Source organism: Telmatherina bonti, assembly GCF_933228915.1.
Source record: "Telmatherina bonti genome assembly, chromosome: 22".
NCBI lineage: Eukaryota > Metazoa > Chordata > Actinopteri > Atheriniformes > Telmatherinidae > Telmatherina > Telmatherina bonti.
This window is the reverse complement of record NC_136631.1, coordinates 12,541,158-12,556,891: the sequence shown is the minus strand read 5'-3', so window position 1 is coordinate 12,556,891 and position 15,734 is coordinate 12,541,158. Positions and strand designations below refer to the sequence as shown.

Below are 15,734 nucleotides of genomic sequence, written 5' to 3'. Positions count from 1 at the left end.
CTTGGAACGGATTATTGGTTGGACATTAACATCTTCCTCCATCACTGGTGCGTCCATTTGAGGTTGCTCATCTCCCACTGGGTTAAAGTCACTCTCCCTAAGGTGATTTTGAGTTAAATCAGTTTCAGCTGGCATCCATTTTGGAGATTCCTCAGTTACATCCTTGCTGTCCAGCACAACTTGTTTTGGCTTCTTAAGCAAGATAAGATTTACACTAATCTCAGTTGGCAGTGAGGAGGCTGCTTGTGCACCCTCCACATCAGATTTCCCAGATCTAATGAGCCTGCTTTTCCTTTGGAATCTCTCTGCAAGAGTTTCATGGTACTGAGTTGGCCATTCAGCTTCTGGAAGCCCATTCATATCCAAGGCATCCTCTTTGAAGTAATTTTCATCTTTTCCATTGATCTCATTTGGGAGCTCATTCAGAGTCTCTGGAGAACTTGTGCTTTCACTTGGCTTTAAATGTTCAGACTGAGAAATGATCTCACTCCCTAAGTCAGTATGCACCTGTCCAGGTAGCCAGAGTGTCAGCCTGGCAGTTGGTGCCTGTCTCACGACAACTACACCCTGAGGGGAAGTGGGAAGCTCATTTGACGAAGAACCAGAGTCACCTATATCTTCAGCAGGCTCAGGAGAAACCAACTGGGCAGAACTGGGTTGAGTGGTGCTTGAAGTTTCTTGTGGTTCCAGTTCTGGAAGTGCAGGACTTGTCTCAATGTTGTCCACAATGACCAGGGGACCAATGGTGACCATGCCTTTAACGTCTGAAATGACGAGAGTCAGGACCAGGTACCATAGAAAATTTACAAATTTTAAGAGCACTCACCTTCTGGAAGGTTCTCTGCTGATGGGCCTTTACATTTTGAGCTACAGCACTCACAGACCTCAGCATCACCATTTAGTTCTTCCCATCTAAAATGCAGAGTCTCAATCACTTTTTATATCAAATAAAACCACCCAAGTTGTGTAGACATGTACCTCGACTGGATTATATCATAATTGCAAGATTTAGAAACAGAGGTGACTCCCTTGTCCGAGACAACCAGGTTGCAGTGGATATACATCTAGGAGAAGAAGAAGAGTTTGTAAGTCACATTGTCACGCAAGAGACTTATTTTGTTTATCCAAACCTCACCTCAGAAATCAAATGAGATGTATTCAACATGAAATTAACCACAGCAGCTCTGTTGGAGGCAGCAAACTGTGCAACAGTATGAGAACCTAATGAAGATGAACACCTGGAAGAGAACATCTCAGTTAAGGTTAGACCCAACAGAACAGATGAAAAGGGCTACTAGAAGACCACTTACCCTTTGTTTAATATGACCGCATGCCTGGGTCTAGCATGAGGCTCAGGGGATGCAGACACAGAGCAAGATTGAATAAAAAGTTGCTGATGAGGCCGAATTTTGGCTGAAACTTGGAGGTTGATCAGCTTGCCCCTTTCATACAGGTTAGATTCTGCTGGGTTGGTCCAAGAAGCTGCAAGAACACATGTTTAAAAGAAAAAAAAAAAACAAAAAAAAAAAGTCCCCACACACCAACATTGTATTTGTGGCATTACTCACAATCCATGGTTTGGATGTTGAAGCTCACAGCATTCATCGCAGGCGTTGGGACAATGTCCGCATCTCTGTTCAGGCTGAAAGTGAAAGCAATAAGTTGGGAGCATTAATTGTAACAGTCAAAAGCTTTAGGCAACAAACCTCTTTGGGATACAGTAGATGTACACCGAGGGGAGTGCTTGCCACAAAGTGGGGGTAGCTTTCTTGAGGCTCAAGTTGAGGGAGTTTGTGAATGCCTGCATGCCATTCTGAAGCTGCAAGAACACATTAAATTTAAAATAAAATAAAGCTTCAAGTTGTTCAAATAAACTTAGGTAAACTCCACTTACCACTGGTGTAGTTCCACACTGATCCAAGTCATAAACAAAGACAAACTGGTTTGGTAGTTCCCTGTTGCTGTAGCAGCCATTACCCAGCTGTATTTCCTCTCTGGTCAGCGTGAGGCCAAAGGATTTCTTATCAACCAGCAGAGTTAGCTTAGAGTCATCACAAAACACCTGAACTCGTGGCACATTCATGGTTGGAGGGAATTCAGGAAACGTGTCAAAATCAGGGGTCCACATTCGCCAGGAACGGAAGATGTTGTCAAATGGAAAGAAATCAAGATTTCTCTCGAACGGAAAAAGCTTGTCATTTTCAAAAAGTCTCTCAAAATCCTGGGGAAACAAAGCATCTTCATATCTGAACGAAGTAGCCCCAATAAAGTGCCCAAGAAAAATGCAAAACACTTGCTGTATTGTCCCCATCATGAGCCTTGAACTGTACCACCAGCTCTGGCTAGTCTATCAACACAAGCATGTCATTAATAAGGTGTAGCGGCAAGAGAGACAGGTGCTGACAATCAGACTGATGAGGCTAACTGGCAAGTTTGCTGCATGAGAGACAATTCTGGAATTCCATATAGTAGCCATTAACACTTGAGTTTCTTTTAAAATATGCTTAAAAGAATTGTCCATTGTTTGTCATAAATGTATTGTTTTCTAATTGTGTCCTGAGATGACCAAATCTTCTTACATGTGGAGTTACAGTAGTGAAAAAAGGGTGAATATTTAACAAGAGGAATGACAAGAGAGAGCCTCTCATTTAAGAACAGAAAGGTATTTACTATCATTTTTTTTAAAAGATACTTCTTTGATAGGTTTATATGTTTTGGTGTAAGTACAAAGAATCAAGTTTTTTGTTGTTTCTTTTATAGATCAAACTGTGATGACAGATTCAGTCCTCAGCAAATATGTTAAGAAAATCTTCAGCAGCAGCCCAAATGCATTTACTGGAATCAGGTCAGCTTGTGTTTTAACTAAAATTTTCTTTGGAAATTTGTACTTGTGACAGAATGTTTTAGATTGTTCTTGTGCTTTGGTTTAGTTTTACAAACATATTCTCAATGTTATTGATCTCCCTTAAACTTTACTTTCAAGAGTCTGCATTTACTGGTAAACCTTGCAAGGTTCACACCAAAATCTATCCAAAGACTGTTCCCTTAACATTTACCAGGATTGTTTTAATGTTCTTTAGTTAATTTTTCATGTGTGCAAAGCAAACAAGGTCTTTTTCCCCCCCCAAATCCATGATGTTCCTACACATTTTGAGCAGAAGCAGATTAGCAGCTCTCATTCCAAATCTGATTCAAACAATCATGTAGCTCCATGTCCCCTCCATCATTTTAGCACCTCTAGTCTGTAGCACTAAAGATCCAATAGATCTTGGCCGCATTATGAGCATTAAATTGGGGCAACAACTCTAAATCCATTCCATCCTCCAGTGCAACATTTATACATGGGATGTTTAAGAGTGACACTGGTGATAAAATGCAATAAGACTGACTGATAATTATCGTTTAACACTATTGCAGTCAGTATATTTTCAATCTATTGTTTTATGAAAGAAGAATATTTTAAAATAATTTTTTAAAACTGTGCTTTGTGTCCATGTTATTCTATCTTGCAGTTATTTAAATCACAGCCAAAAGGCTTCAACAAGGGCAGAATTAACCACTGATATGAGTTTATAAAGTGTATGGTTTCTGATCTGCAACAATTTCATTACCTAATTTTCATCACATTTATAAAAGCCATTCGGTATACTGAGGTAAATGCAAACAGCTGTGAAAACAGATATTCAAGGCCTTCTAAGTTAAGGACTGTGGAGAAACGCAAATGAAACTACTACACATGAAGAAATCAACATGATAGCACATAAACCGATCATATTTATGTTCATGTTTCATCTTTTTTTTAATAATTTTTTTTCTATAAACTTATCCTATCCAGCATCATAGCAAGAATGGGGCTATGGCTGCCAAACAAATTTGCTTTGCAAGCAAAGAGAAGCTTTATGGATATAACATCCCTCTTAATAATTTAAGTATTATTCTTTATTCTTAAATTTCTGAATTTATACATAATGGGTGGAGCTGACTAGATGGTTGGGGGGGGGGAGTAAAAATGAAAATAAACTGGAGAAAAAGAAAGTGAATAGAAGAGGGTAGAAATAAAAAAGGGACAAAGATCCACCAGAAATTACACATCTCATCCTGTTAATTTCTATCTAAAGAGAGAATAGCAGAAAACCAGCTTCTGCACCTGTAGGGCAACAGAAAACCACCTACAACATGTGAAAGAAAACAAAACCAACCATTACCAGGAGACGTTAATGTGATACCATGTTTATGCTTCTAATAATCAATGCACAGTCTTGATCAAAAGCAGACTGGTTACTGGTTTTATTAGCATGTAGTACAGAAAACACACTTTGTTAATCCTGCTAATCCTTGAATGGTTTTAATCTTGATCACCTTTTCAAAAGGTTGGTTTTTATTCTGAGCTAATGATAAATAAAAAGTTGTTACTAGTGTATTAATATCCACACACGGAGGAGAAACACATATTTTTGGTTTCAGAAAGGCTTTGGAAGCTTTAAAATCTCACATACCGATTGGAGTTTGCCTTAGAGAATAGATTTATGTTTTTAAATGTTATTTTATTTTCCTTTTTAATATAAAGATACTATAAATACAAACAAAAAAAAAAACAAAAATAAAAACAAAACAGTCTTTAACCCATAGGTGGTTTGAGTGAAGGTGTGTCGTTTCTTATCAGAGGAAGAATATACCTCCCTTCACACCTGTGCTGTTGCTCGCGTTTCGGGGGGCGGAGCTTCCTCGTACGTTTTGACGCAACAAGGTCTGTTTGACTTCAGGTGAGCGCCAGTCAAGGAAGTTGACGTAATGTCAGAAAACTGTCCAAAAATGACTTTAATCCAACTTTGTAAGTAATAGCTGTGACCTGCGGGGACCAAAAACTAACCATGACAAATTCAGGTACGTTAACTACTTTGTTTTATGATAAGAAGTAAAGAGTGTGTCGGGAGGCTTTTAGGCGTGGCCAGTGCGTTTCTTGACGGAGTTTCAGAGTAAAGTTTTCTTTCACTTTCATACGACTTTTCTCACGTTTCTGACTATAGAGACTCTAAATAACAATGCAGTGTAACTTTATTTTAATCTAGTCTTTTCCTCTGGTTATTCAGTGTAAAACCGAAAGAGTAGGTGTAATTGATGTTGATATGCTAATGTGTTAAATATGAAACCGTGTCTGCCGTATGTTGGAAATGTATACTATTAACAAGACCAACAACTGTTTCAACATTAATCTATAATATTATAGTTTGATATTTGATTACAATTAAAATGACATGTAAGGGGTGTTGCATAGGAGTTCTCCACTGTGGTGTTAGTCTATAATGTATAAACACAACATATAACCATATTGTACACATTGTTGTTTCCATATCACCCAAATGCAGGGATGAATGAGACTAGAACAAGGTATCTGATCCTACCTGAACCCTGAGGCCAGGTGAATTTGGTGCTGGATGTTTAAACATCCCACACCCACAGCTTTGTTCTGTTTTGGCAGGATTGGATTACAAGGAGTTTTTCTTTTTACTTAACTTGGAATAAAAAATAAATTTACCTTGAATAAAAAAAGATAAATGGAGGGCAGCAATCATGCTGAGAGCAGGCTGTTGCTGCAGCTGCAGTGAGATCTTGAGCCACCTCTGCAGAGGTTGGTTATAAGTTGTGGTGACTGCATGTGTCTGAGGGGTTGTCATGAAGTTCTTACCACTGCACCTTCATTTGTGTTTGCTGAAACCACAACATTGCAGTGAAGCTGTTTATGTTTTCAGGGTACCTCAATCACAACCTACTAAAATTTCTAGCTATCTTTTGATAAAACTGTACATGTATTGAGCTTGTTTACAAATTTAGTTTAATCCCATTGTGTCATGATGTGGACTTTTGAACACAATTTCATTATTACTTGTTTATTTTTTCATGTCGTAAGACTCAAAGCTAAAGTAAGATTCTGTGGTCTTGAAAAAATGTGTTTTTGGTTTCTTCAGGAGTATGCTGTGCCAACCTTAAGGATAACAACGCCCTAATGAAGATGGGGCTTGCCTTGGTGCTGGTGGGCCATGTTAACTTTCTTCTGGGAGCATTGGTGCCTGGTGTTGTGCTCAGGCATATCAATGAGCGTGCCCGGGACCGCGCTAAGGTGTACGCCATCGCTAATCTCATTGCTATTGCATCAGGCCTGATGGTAAGTGGTAGGACATGAATTTATACTGGTTGTTCACTGCTTCACTGCTGGGAACTTTGGTTAAATGTTGTCAACATTTACAAACCTGTCCACATTTCAAGATGTAGCCTGATATGCTATCGTCATTCTGTGGTGAATCCTCTTTTCTCTTGTGTCCCTTCAGGGAATTGCTAGTGGAATAATTGCTATTGTCCTGTCTAAAAACAAGAAAAACAAGATCCTGGTAAATGCCTTTTCTTGTTTTTGTCACAGTTTCTCCTATCAACATTCAGCACACATTTGTCATTTTCTGGGTCCTGTTGGAACTTGTCCTTTCTTTTTGACTAAGTGTAGTGTGTGTGCAGAGATGTTTAACATAGAAGAGTTACACTTATGAGGTTTGCTACTTATTTTTATTCACCTCTTAAAATTACTTTTATTGATTCAATGTTTTGAATAAAAACAAAAACAAACTTAATATATTTCATTTTTCCGTAGTTACTTAAAGGTGGAGTATGTAAGATTGTCAATATTTTCAAAATAAATTTACTAAAAAAATAACTACAATCATAACTAGGTAGTTTTTTTCAAACATGTAGGTTCCAGTCTGTCCATATTTGATGTGTTATTAAATTACAATTTAATTAATGACAGACCCTTCTTAAATGTTTGCCTACTAGTAAAAAAAAAAAAGTGCTTTTTGTCATTTGTCATTAATTAAACTTGTAATTTAATAACGCGTCAAATACGAACAGACTGCAACCTACATGTTCAAAAAACTTTCTAATTATGATTGTAGTTATTTTATTAATTTATTTTGAAAATATTTAAAATCTTACATACTCCACCTTTAAGATTTTTGCATACATGTAGAACACATCTAAGGGTCTGTGTGGGGAAAAAAAGCTTAAAAACGTTGACAAAAAATAATTTAAAGGGATTTTCTAAGAGGATTATCTTGGGGTAATTTATTATTTCCATCTATCAAATATAGTCAAACTTAGCCTTGTAATATTTGAAGGTCAGAATGACTTGTTTTGGCCATTTTTAATTGCTTTTTGTTAACTGGGAGAATTTTTTGTTTCGTTTGTAAGTATTGATTATAGGGGCTTTAAAAAGAGCTATCCAACTAAACTCTTGCTTCAAATGAGGCTAATTCAGAGTAAATGCCTGAAAAGTTAATATTATTGGACAAACAAAGAATAAATGAAAATGATTGACATTCTTATTGTTACGTTTAAATTATGCTTTCTGGGTCTGACAAAGCGACAAATGTAAATAAAGGTTTGATACCTTCTATTAGCTCGTGTGACTCATTTCTAACATTTTTTTTCTTTTATTTTTTAATGCAGATGTGGGTTCTGTTGGTGTTCAGCTTCCTGGCAGGATTATTAGGCAGCGCCTCTGTCATGGGTTTGTCCGTTTCTGTAGTCAGAGCCCTTAACTATAAAGGAAGGGTGCTGTTTTCAATTTGCCCCAAATTCCATAATGTCTCCTTACAATCAAGCATTACATATGAATGTCTTTTTGATCCCACCCGGATTTATGTAAGTACCATATACATTCATATTCCATCCATGTTTTGATGTTGTAACATATTTATATTTTGTTATCTAATTAAAACCATCACCATCCCCAGACAACCATCCTCATTCTGTGGGTGCTTCTCATTTTCTTGTCCTTTGTGGAGCTGGTATTCGCCTTCCGCTGCTTTGCTGTCTCTACATCATTCCTCCACATCTGTCCATGCAGGAAGAAGCCGCTCCAAGCCAGGAGGGTACGCTGTTGCCAGATCATTGTTTCAGTCAAGTGTTAGCTTTAGCTAGAGCCAGAATTATTTGAAACAGGCATGGCTGAGGCTTTTTGTTTTTGTCCTATTTGTGTTTTTAACAACTAGATAGACATATCTAACAGTGAAGTCTTGTTACCTTCCTCACGTGAACAGTGATCTCATAAAAATAGCAACTTGAGTTTTAAGTTTTTAATTGGCTGAATCAGAAAAGTCAACATATTAATTTGATCATGTGCTTAAATGTTTCAGGTGGGTTTCCAGGGAAGAGTTGAAACTCCAACATTCCAGCCAGCTAGAGTTCAGGAGACCGATGCAGAGGATGAGCCTGCGGAGGAGGATGAACTGCTGGCTGGCAGCACTGCTGTGGAGCAGTGTTTGGCTCTGAACCAGCTAAACTTAATTAAATAGGTTGAACAATGCTGGTCTCAAATTGTTTAAAATACAATGTGTGCAAGAGTGGCTTGGTGTGTCTGTTACATCTCTAATGTTGGAAGGCATCTGGACTTCAGCCAGAAAAAAGTGACATTTTATATTATATGCATGCTTTTTTAAAAAAAACTTATTACGCTTTGAGATGTAAAAACGGTAGTCTTGTTTGTTTGAAAGTCAGTAAAATTGTATCTAAACAATGAAAATGTTCATTTTGGGATTTAAAAGGCCTTTCATTAAACCAGACCTGAATTTTCTTTATTCATTCAAAAATGACTTAAGTTTTAACTTGTTGTGGCAGCTTTTGTTCTTTGGTGTGGTCAACAGCCCCATTTAAAGCGACACTTGCAAGCTCTTTTGTGCAACATTTTTAATGTTTTCAGAATACAAATATTTACAACAAATGACTTCTGACATTTATCCTCAGGGGACTCTTCGCCCAGCAACAGGCATCCTTTTGAAGGAACACTTTTAACATTGTGGGGCATGAGTCCTGGAAATTAGCCAAAGATGCAATGGCATCTCTAAGGGATATAAACCAATATGTAACATAAAATATCAGAATGTGGTTTGTTGACTGTGGATAATCCAAAAGCAGTTCAGGAATATGTAATCCCCCAACACCAGAGACACAGATATGATACATAGCAGGGTCTATTATACCAACATGCTCAAGCTACATTATCAAAAGGCACAGGACAAAGCTGGGGTTGAAAGACTAAACAAAGTAGCCAAAAATATCTGACTTAAATAAATTAAATCCAGATATATAAAAACTGACAAGTTTAGCCATTTTTACAGAGATGTTCACAAGGACAAAGCAAATATAAGCATAAAGATAGGAGGAAAAAAAAAAAACTTTGTCCAAAAATAGCAAAGTTGCAAAAATGTTTTAGAAAAACAACCTAAAAAAAGTCTGATGTCCATCCCATTGGGAAGGAGCAAGATCTCATTTTAAAAGGTACAGTCTTGACTGATTTCCACTGCAGTGGTCCAAAAATACTATTTATCCTGAAAGAAAGGGTTTAAAATCTGCTCTGACATGTTGTGTTGGCATCAGCGGGTGCTGAGGACTTCAAGGTGTCTTGGACTCCTCTTTTGGCCTAAAGGATCCAGAGTAAAGAAAAGATTAATGCTCCCAGTTAGTCTCTGTCTGGACGGCATGGTCAGTGTGTGTGCAGTGTTTTCTCACTTTGAGGTGTCCATTTTCTCCTCTTCTGGTGCTTTCTCCTCTTCTTTTACTTCTGTGAAAGAAATTAATTTAAAATCAAAGCTATCATCACATCCTGAAATAAATGTAAAATGTACAGAAGATGTTTAAGAGTCAAATGAGAATAAAAAAGAAAAATAGATACCTTTTGTTTCCTCCTCACCTTTCTTCTCCTTTTCTTCTCCTTCCTTCTCTCCTTCGGTTTTGGCTCGCTTGGCTTTCTTGAAACTGGCTGCGTTTCTGCGACCTCCTTCACCTTCATCCTCTGAATCTGAGAACTCTTCCTCACAGGCAATTCTCTTGTCATGGGCACGGACTGAATCGGGAAAGGGTTGAATTAAAACATCTCCCTTGACAGATCTGGGATGAGTGTAAGATGAATGTGTGACCACGAGAAAAGATTTTTTACTGGATATGCGCTTGTTGGGATCCTCCTCCTCTTCATCTCCACTGTCCTCCTGCACAGCATCCTCTGGGATGGCCTGCATCTGAACCCCAGGAGCGTGGGGTAACATTCGCAGGTTTTCAAACAAGCGCTGCCTAAATGACAGAATATGTAGCTGTTAAAGGGGAACTACAACACAAAACATAAATCTCCGGCTGGGATTAGGTCAAATCTTCAACACACGAAGGTTTTCGTGACAAGTCACTGCACAATCACTGTGAAACTTCCCTTATATCAAAAATCTCAATACATATTCAGCTAAATCTTAAAATACTTTCATAGACTCACTTTATCTTCTCCAGGTAGTCATTGGTGTTCTGATTGGTCATGTTGGAGGGGCTGATGTGCAGCTTGAAGTCTGGTCCAAAGTACTCGAAATAGTCATTATAGGGGAGCTCTGTGAAGTAGACGTAGATTTTTTTTTTTTTTGTGAGATCAATACACATCTTTGCTTTTTATTGTGTGCATGTTGGCTGACTGGGGAAAACATGAAATGCTATCAGAGAAGCCCCGACCGGGGTCAAGGAACATTCAAATGTGTTCTGCTATATTTAAAAGAATTTGCTGCAAATCATGCATAAGCATATGTAGCCAATGCATTTTCTATTTCATCAATTACAACTCATTTTGTAATACTGCATGTATTGCAATATGAAGCTTAAAGAAAAAGCAAACTATATGAAAATAAGACTATGTTGAGTGCTGCAGACTTACCATTGGGAATGGAGCTATCAAGGGCCACAGCAGTCTCATACGTCCAGCAGCGTGCTACGTTACGGATCGTATAGCCTCCTCCACCCAGCATTAACAGTGGCAGGTTGAAGCTCTTTATGTACTCTACACATTTGGCATGACCTAAACACAGACAATGGATAAAAACTCTTGTTAAAACATCATTTAAGATACTTAAAGAAGTATTTACTTGTGACATCATGTTGGGAAAAAAAAGAAAAGTTTAATTTAAATCGCCTTTAATGGTGAGATTAAAGCAGCCAAGCCTGTCCCCTGACAGAGAATCAGCGCCGCATTGGAGGACCACTGCACTGGGCTGGTACATCTCCATCACCTTGGCCATGATCTGCACAAACACACAGCAATTCTCAATAAACAATGTCAGTAATTTAATTAAATCCAAGTAAACTATTAAGTAGAGGAGTTCAAAAACTTGTATTTACTCACAGGTTTGAATATGGCTTCGTATGACTCGTCATCAATCCCATCCCTCAGTGGATAATTCACAGCATAATATTTTCCTTTTCCAGCACCAATGTCCTACAGAGAACAAAAGAAATGTCAACTTATAATTTTAGCACCAGGGGATATTTTTAAATCATAACTTTTTTTAAGACATACCCTAAGATCGCCAGTTCCTGGGAAGTACTCGCCATACTTGTGGAAGGACACAGTCATGACACGGTCTGTGGTGTAAAAAGCCTCCTCCACACCGTCTCCATGATGGATGTCGATATCTATGTACAGAACTCTCTGGTGGTATCTAGAAATGAGAACAAAGAGTCTGATTTGGGATTCCCTGGTGTTGTAAGAGTTGCAAGTTCGCTGCTATGGTGATCTCCCTTATCTGGGGGGATGGTGGTGGCCTGCACTGCTACTTAATGATTGTGGTGTGGGGTGTAGGGGCGGCCTATGTGGAAGTTGGTGGGGGTGGCCCCCAGCGTGGACAAATCCCTCAAAACATTGCTTCCTCATAGCTGCATTAATCCTGATACTGGGAATTTGGGTTTCTCTGTGTGGATTAGCGGCTGGGTTGGTAAGTAGGTACTTTTGTGTGCTTTACCTGTGTGAGTGTGTGAAAGATTATTTTTGTTGTTTATTGTTTATTTCGAACAGTAATTAGATTATAACTCAAACAAGAATATAAAACGACAAAGCAAACAAAATTATGAGGTCACACACGTGACGCAAAAAAAAAAAAAAAAAAATCTACAAGGGAACAATCTGTATGTTCGAAAAGGAGTAGGAAGAAGTGTTAACTTATTAAATCCTACCCCTGTTTCTGATTGTCAATGTTGCACATAATATAATCACACTAACTACACAGCATAAATCCACATGTAACCACATGTAAAGACAGAATTACAGATTCAGACATAAGACCGTGCATATTAGCCGAGCCCCCATGATCGGGTATACAAAATCTTAACTCGCACATAATCACATTATGATAGGATGTGTGTTTGCTTTTAAATTTGGTTGCACTATATGCTTGAGTATGTGAAGGCTTTTTTTATTTTGTTGTTGATATTTAGTTTTGGTTGTTGTGTAAAGCACTTTGTGCTGCTCTTTTGATTGAGCTCAAATAATTTATTGAAACTTCTTAATTGTAATTTTATTCTATAGTCCTTGTTGGATATCATCAAATCAACTTTTTTATTATTATTATTATTATTATTAAAGCTACTAAGCAAATTTTTTAAACTCACTTTAATAACTCCAGAATGGCCAGTACGATGTCATTGACATAGCAAAAACCAGAGGCTTCTGACTTCTTGGCGTGATGCAGTCCTCCAGCCCAGTTGATTGCAATATCAGTCTGTTGTTTGTTCAACTTAACAGCACCGGCTAGAAGACAGTAAAAAGATGAGTCTACACTGAACTTGACAAAATATTGAGGGATTAAGGTATCTAAAAAATAAAGACAACTTACCAACAGATCCCCCCGCTGAGAGCTGGCAGAACTCGAATAAACCATCAAACACTGGACAGTCCTCCCCAACATTAACTGCAAGACAACGGTACAAAATTTCGTTAAATATTGCTCTCATGGCTGTACAGTAAGTTTGATCATTTCCTCTGAAATCGACTTACATCTCTGCATCTGTTTGCTGTATTCTGACATGTTATCTGGTCTGATTGAACGCAGGAACTTGATATAATCATCGCTGTGATACTTGGTCATTTCCTCTCCGCTGGCTTTGTGTGGGCGCTGCAACACAGATGACAGATTAGATCCTCAAACGTACAGTCAGGTGATTTAGTCTATGCAACCTGTGTATTCAATTTCACACACATATATCTCCATCTTTCTGTAGAGGCCATAGTTGAGCAACAGGTTGTGCGTCATGCGGATCCGGTGGGGCTTCATGGGATGGCCCTGGCCATAGTAATAATTTCCAACATCACCTGTAGCGAGAACAAATACAAACTATGTTGAATATTCTGCTTATGTGAATACAAACTTCATAATTGAAAGCGAGAAACATAAAGACCCACTCACTAAAAAAGCACGAAAGGAATTTATCAATCAATAACATCACACCGGTCTGTTAGTGATCGATCCCAAATAAAAACCCTGTTAGTCTCCATTAAACTAAACTACACTATAAACAGCAATCATATCGATTAAACATTGAACTCTGGACTGTTGTGGATTGAGAGATTAGCTTTCTTTCTTTCTTTCTTTTTGGCGTTAGCTCAGTATTAACCTCTTCTTCTTCTTTCTTTATTCTTTATTCCAGACACATCGGTTCACATTAGGGGTGGGAAAATCAAATCAAAAAATCGAAAATCATGATTTTTTGTTTCACAATTTTAAAATAGATTTTTTTTTATTTTTTTTTTAAAGTAGATTTTTTCCCCAAATAAATAAAAATATTAATGAAATTTTAGTCATTTTTATTGTTTGTAATGATCTTTTTACTTCTTGGACATTATAGTGGCAGAATGATGGTTTGGCTACAGTGTTGTTTTTTTCCTCATTGAAATAAAAAAAAAAAAAACGACGAGCAAAAAAACAGTTTTATACATTAGTTTGATTTTAATCTACAAAAATCAACAATGAGAATCGCAATTTAAATTGGATCAGCATCCAAAAAAATCGGAATCGAATTGGAGCAAAAGTATATCATCACAACCCTAGTCCATATCAGCAATTAATAATAATAATAATAATTTAAAAAAAAAAAAAAAAAAAAAAAAAAAAACCACACACGCACACAGTCATGTATAGACACATAGCCTATTTATACACACATAATTATAAAAACATCCGAAAAGACATCCATTCATTCCAGTGCTTCCAAAAACAGGAGAAATACCTTGTGTTACTTAATTTTGGCTCAGTCATAACCATTACAATTACATTTTTTGACTCCCTTAATCTAAACATGAAATTCCTCAGCACAGCATGAAAGGTAGGAACCTTATTTACACTCGTCCATCTTAGAACAACAATATCCTAAAAGCATCATGAAATGCCACCTGAAGCTTTTTTATTTTAGCTTTGCTAGTATTGCAGCATAATTGAGCAGCATAAAATGGAGTACAATATGCTCTAAAAAGGGCTATTTTCACATCATCTGTACACATATTAAACTTGCGAGCCAGAATATTTCCTTGTGCATACAGTTTACAGCACTGACGGTGGACATCATCATTATTACATGAATGATTTCTGATTATATGGCCTAAATATATCACTTTGTTCACCACATTTAACTCCTGGTGTGCTAAATACCAACTAACTGTACCGACAATGAACTGCCATCATCCCCATTGTTAGCGCGCTAAGCCTTAACTAGTCTGGACTAAGTACTTATACCTAGTTAAAATGCATAAAGCGATATTTTAAACCCCGAGTGCAGCTTTATGTAAATCAAGAAAATGTTAAAAGATTACAACAACTCTGGTGGACCAAACAACATTATGTGAGGCGATCGGATGATGTGAGCCGCGAGCGAATCGAGCTAGCCGTGTTAGCTAACGTGCCAGGTTAGCAGGACGTGAAAGAAACCGGAGCCCCGCTTGGTGCGAAGAGTCGGGACTCCCCAATCAGAGAAACAGCCCTCTAAAAGGTACTGGTTCCCGTACTCACCGTCATAGTAGTAGCAAACTTTTTTCTTTGTTCCTTGAGAAGTAAGCGCCATTTTTTTGTCGTTTTGGTTGGCTTTCACCAAACACACACACATACACACACACACACACGGCAAGGGACAACAGCAACCAGAGGCGGAGTGTTGTACCGCGTCCTGTCCGTAGGATGCAATTCCGACGGCGGTCAGAAAAGGGCGACAGAGTCACGCAAACCCACCGTGTACATAGTCCTTACCTTTTATTAGAAGTATTAGTGGTAGAAATGAAATTAAATAAAAAATATACTTTATTAATCCCAAAAAGGGAAATTCAGTATTGTAGTAGATAATAATTAACTTTAGGAGGTCTTGTTACAGAGGCTGCTGGCTGCTGGCAGGAATGATCTTCTGTATCTTTCAGTCTTACAGCGGAAATAATAGTTATACTAGTAATAATAATAATAATAATAATAATAATAATAATAGTCATTCATTCATTTCCCTAACCGCTTAATCCAGTTTAGGGTCGTGGGGAAGCTGGAGCCTATCCCAGCCGTCTTTGGGCGAAAGGCAGGGTACACTCTGGACAGCTCGCCAGTCCATTGCATAATAATAATAATAATAATAATAATAATAATAATAATGATAATATAAGTAGTAGTAATAATAGTCATAGTAATAATAGTCATAATAGTAATAGTAGTAACAATAATAATGATAGTAATAATAATGTTGAAGAAAAGAAGAGAATGCTCTGAATTTTCCATAATGTTTCAAAATCCTTTACAAGAAGGAAGGTCTGAAAACCTTTTAAGAAGAACGCAGTTTCATGACCAGACTTGAAAGTGATTCAAATTTGGTGTCTGAGTAAAATGGACACAAAAATTTTCTTTAGTTTGTTTTCCTTT

At 37.6% G+C, this 15,734-nt stretch overlaps 2 protein-coding genes across 2 annotated transcripts; one reads left to right on the top strand and one right to left on the bottom strand.

The window, feature by feature from the left end:
- Positions 1 to 4,871: 4,871 nt before the first annotated feature.
- Positions 4,872 to 8,342, top strand: tmem54a (transmembrane protein 54a; the record flags this gene model as incomplete). Its single annotated transcript, XM_079261551.1, has 6 exons — positions 4,872 to 4,884; positions 5,967 to 6,163; positions 6,327 to 6,386; positions 7,495 to 7,689; positions 7,782 to 7,919; positions 8,184 to 8,342. The coding sequence occupies 6 exons, from the start codon at positions 4,872 to 4,874 to the stop codon at positions 8,340 to 8,342; spliced, it is 762 nt and encodes a 253-aa protein (XP_079117677.1).
- Positions 8,343 to 8,735: 393 nt separating this feature from the next.
- LOC306773053 (putative histone deacetylase 1-B) lies at positions 8,736 to 14,975 on the bottom strand. Its single transcript, XM_079262763.1, has 14 exons — positions 14,850 to 14,975; positions 13,047 to 13,159; positions 12,845 to 12,962; positions 12,684 to 12,758; positions 12,460 to 12,598; positions 11,372 to 11,513; positions 11,198 to 11,290; positions 10,988 to 11,096; positions 10,733 to 10,873; positions 10,307 to 10,415; positions 9,983 to 10,113; positions 9,719 to 9,889; positions 9,556 to 9,607; positions 8,736 to 9,466 (listed from the first exon to the last, which is right to left on the bottom strand). The coding sequence occupies exons 1-14, from the start codon at positions 14,941 to 14,943 to the stop codon at positions 9,439 to 9,441; spliced, it is 1,515 nt and encodes a 504-aa protein (XP_079118889.1). The 5' UTR covers positions 14,944 to 14,975; the 3' UTR covers positions 8,736 to 9,438.
- Between the last annotated feature and the right edge of the window lie 759 nt (positions 14,976 to 15,734).

Excerpts from the sequence above, each read along its gene's own strand:
- LOC306773053 (XM_079262763.1), bottom strand. The coding sequence starts at position 14,943 with ATGTGTGTGTGTTTGGTGAAAGCCAACCAAAACGACAAAAAAATGGCG. Across the intron at positions 11,514-12,459 it reads GCCATTCTGGAGTTATTAAA|ATACCACCAGAGAGTTCTGT; the intron begins GTGAGTTTAAAA and ends TCTCATTTCTAG. Across the intron at positions 10,874-10,987 it reads CTTTAATCTCACCATTAAAG|GTCATGCCAAATGTGTAGAG; the intron begins GCGATTTAAATT and ends GTCTGTGTTTAG.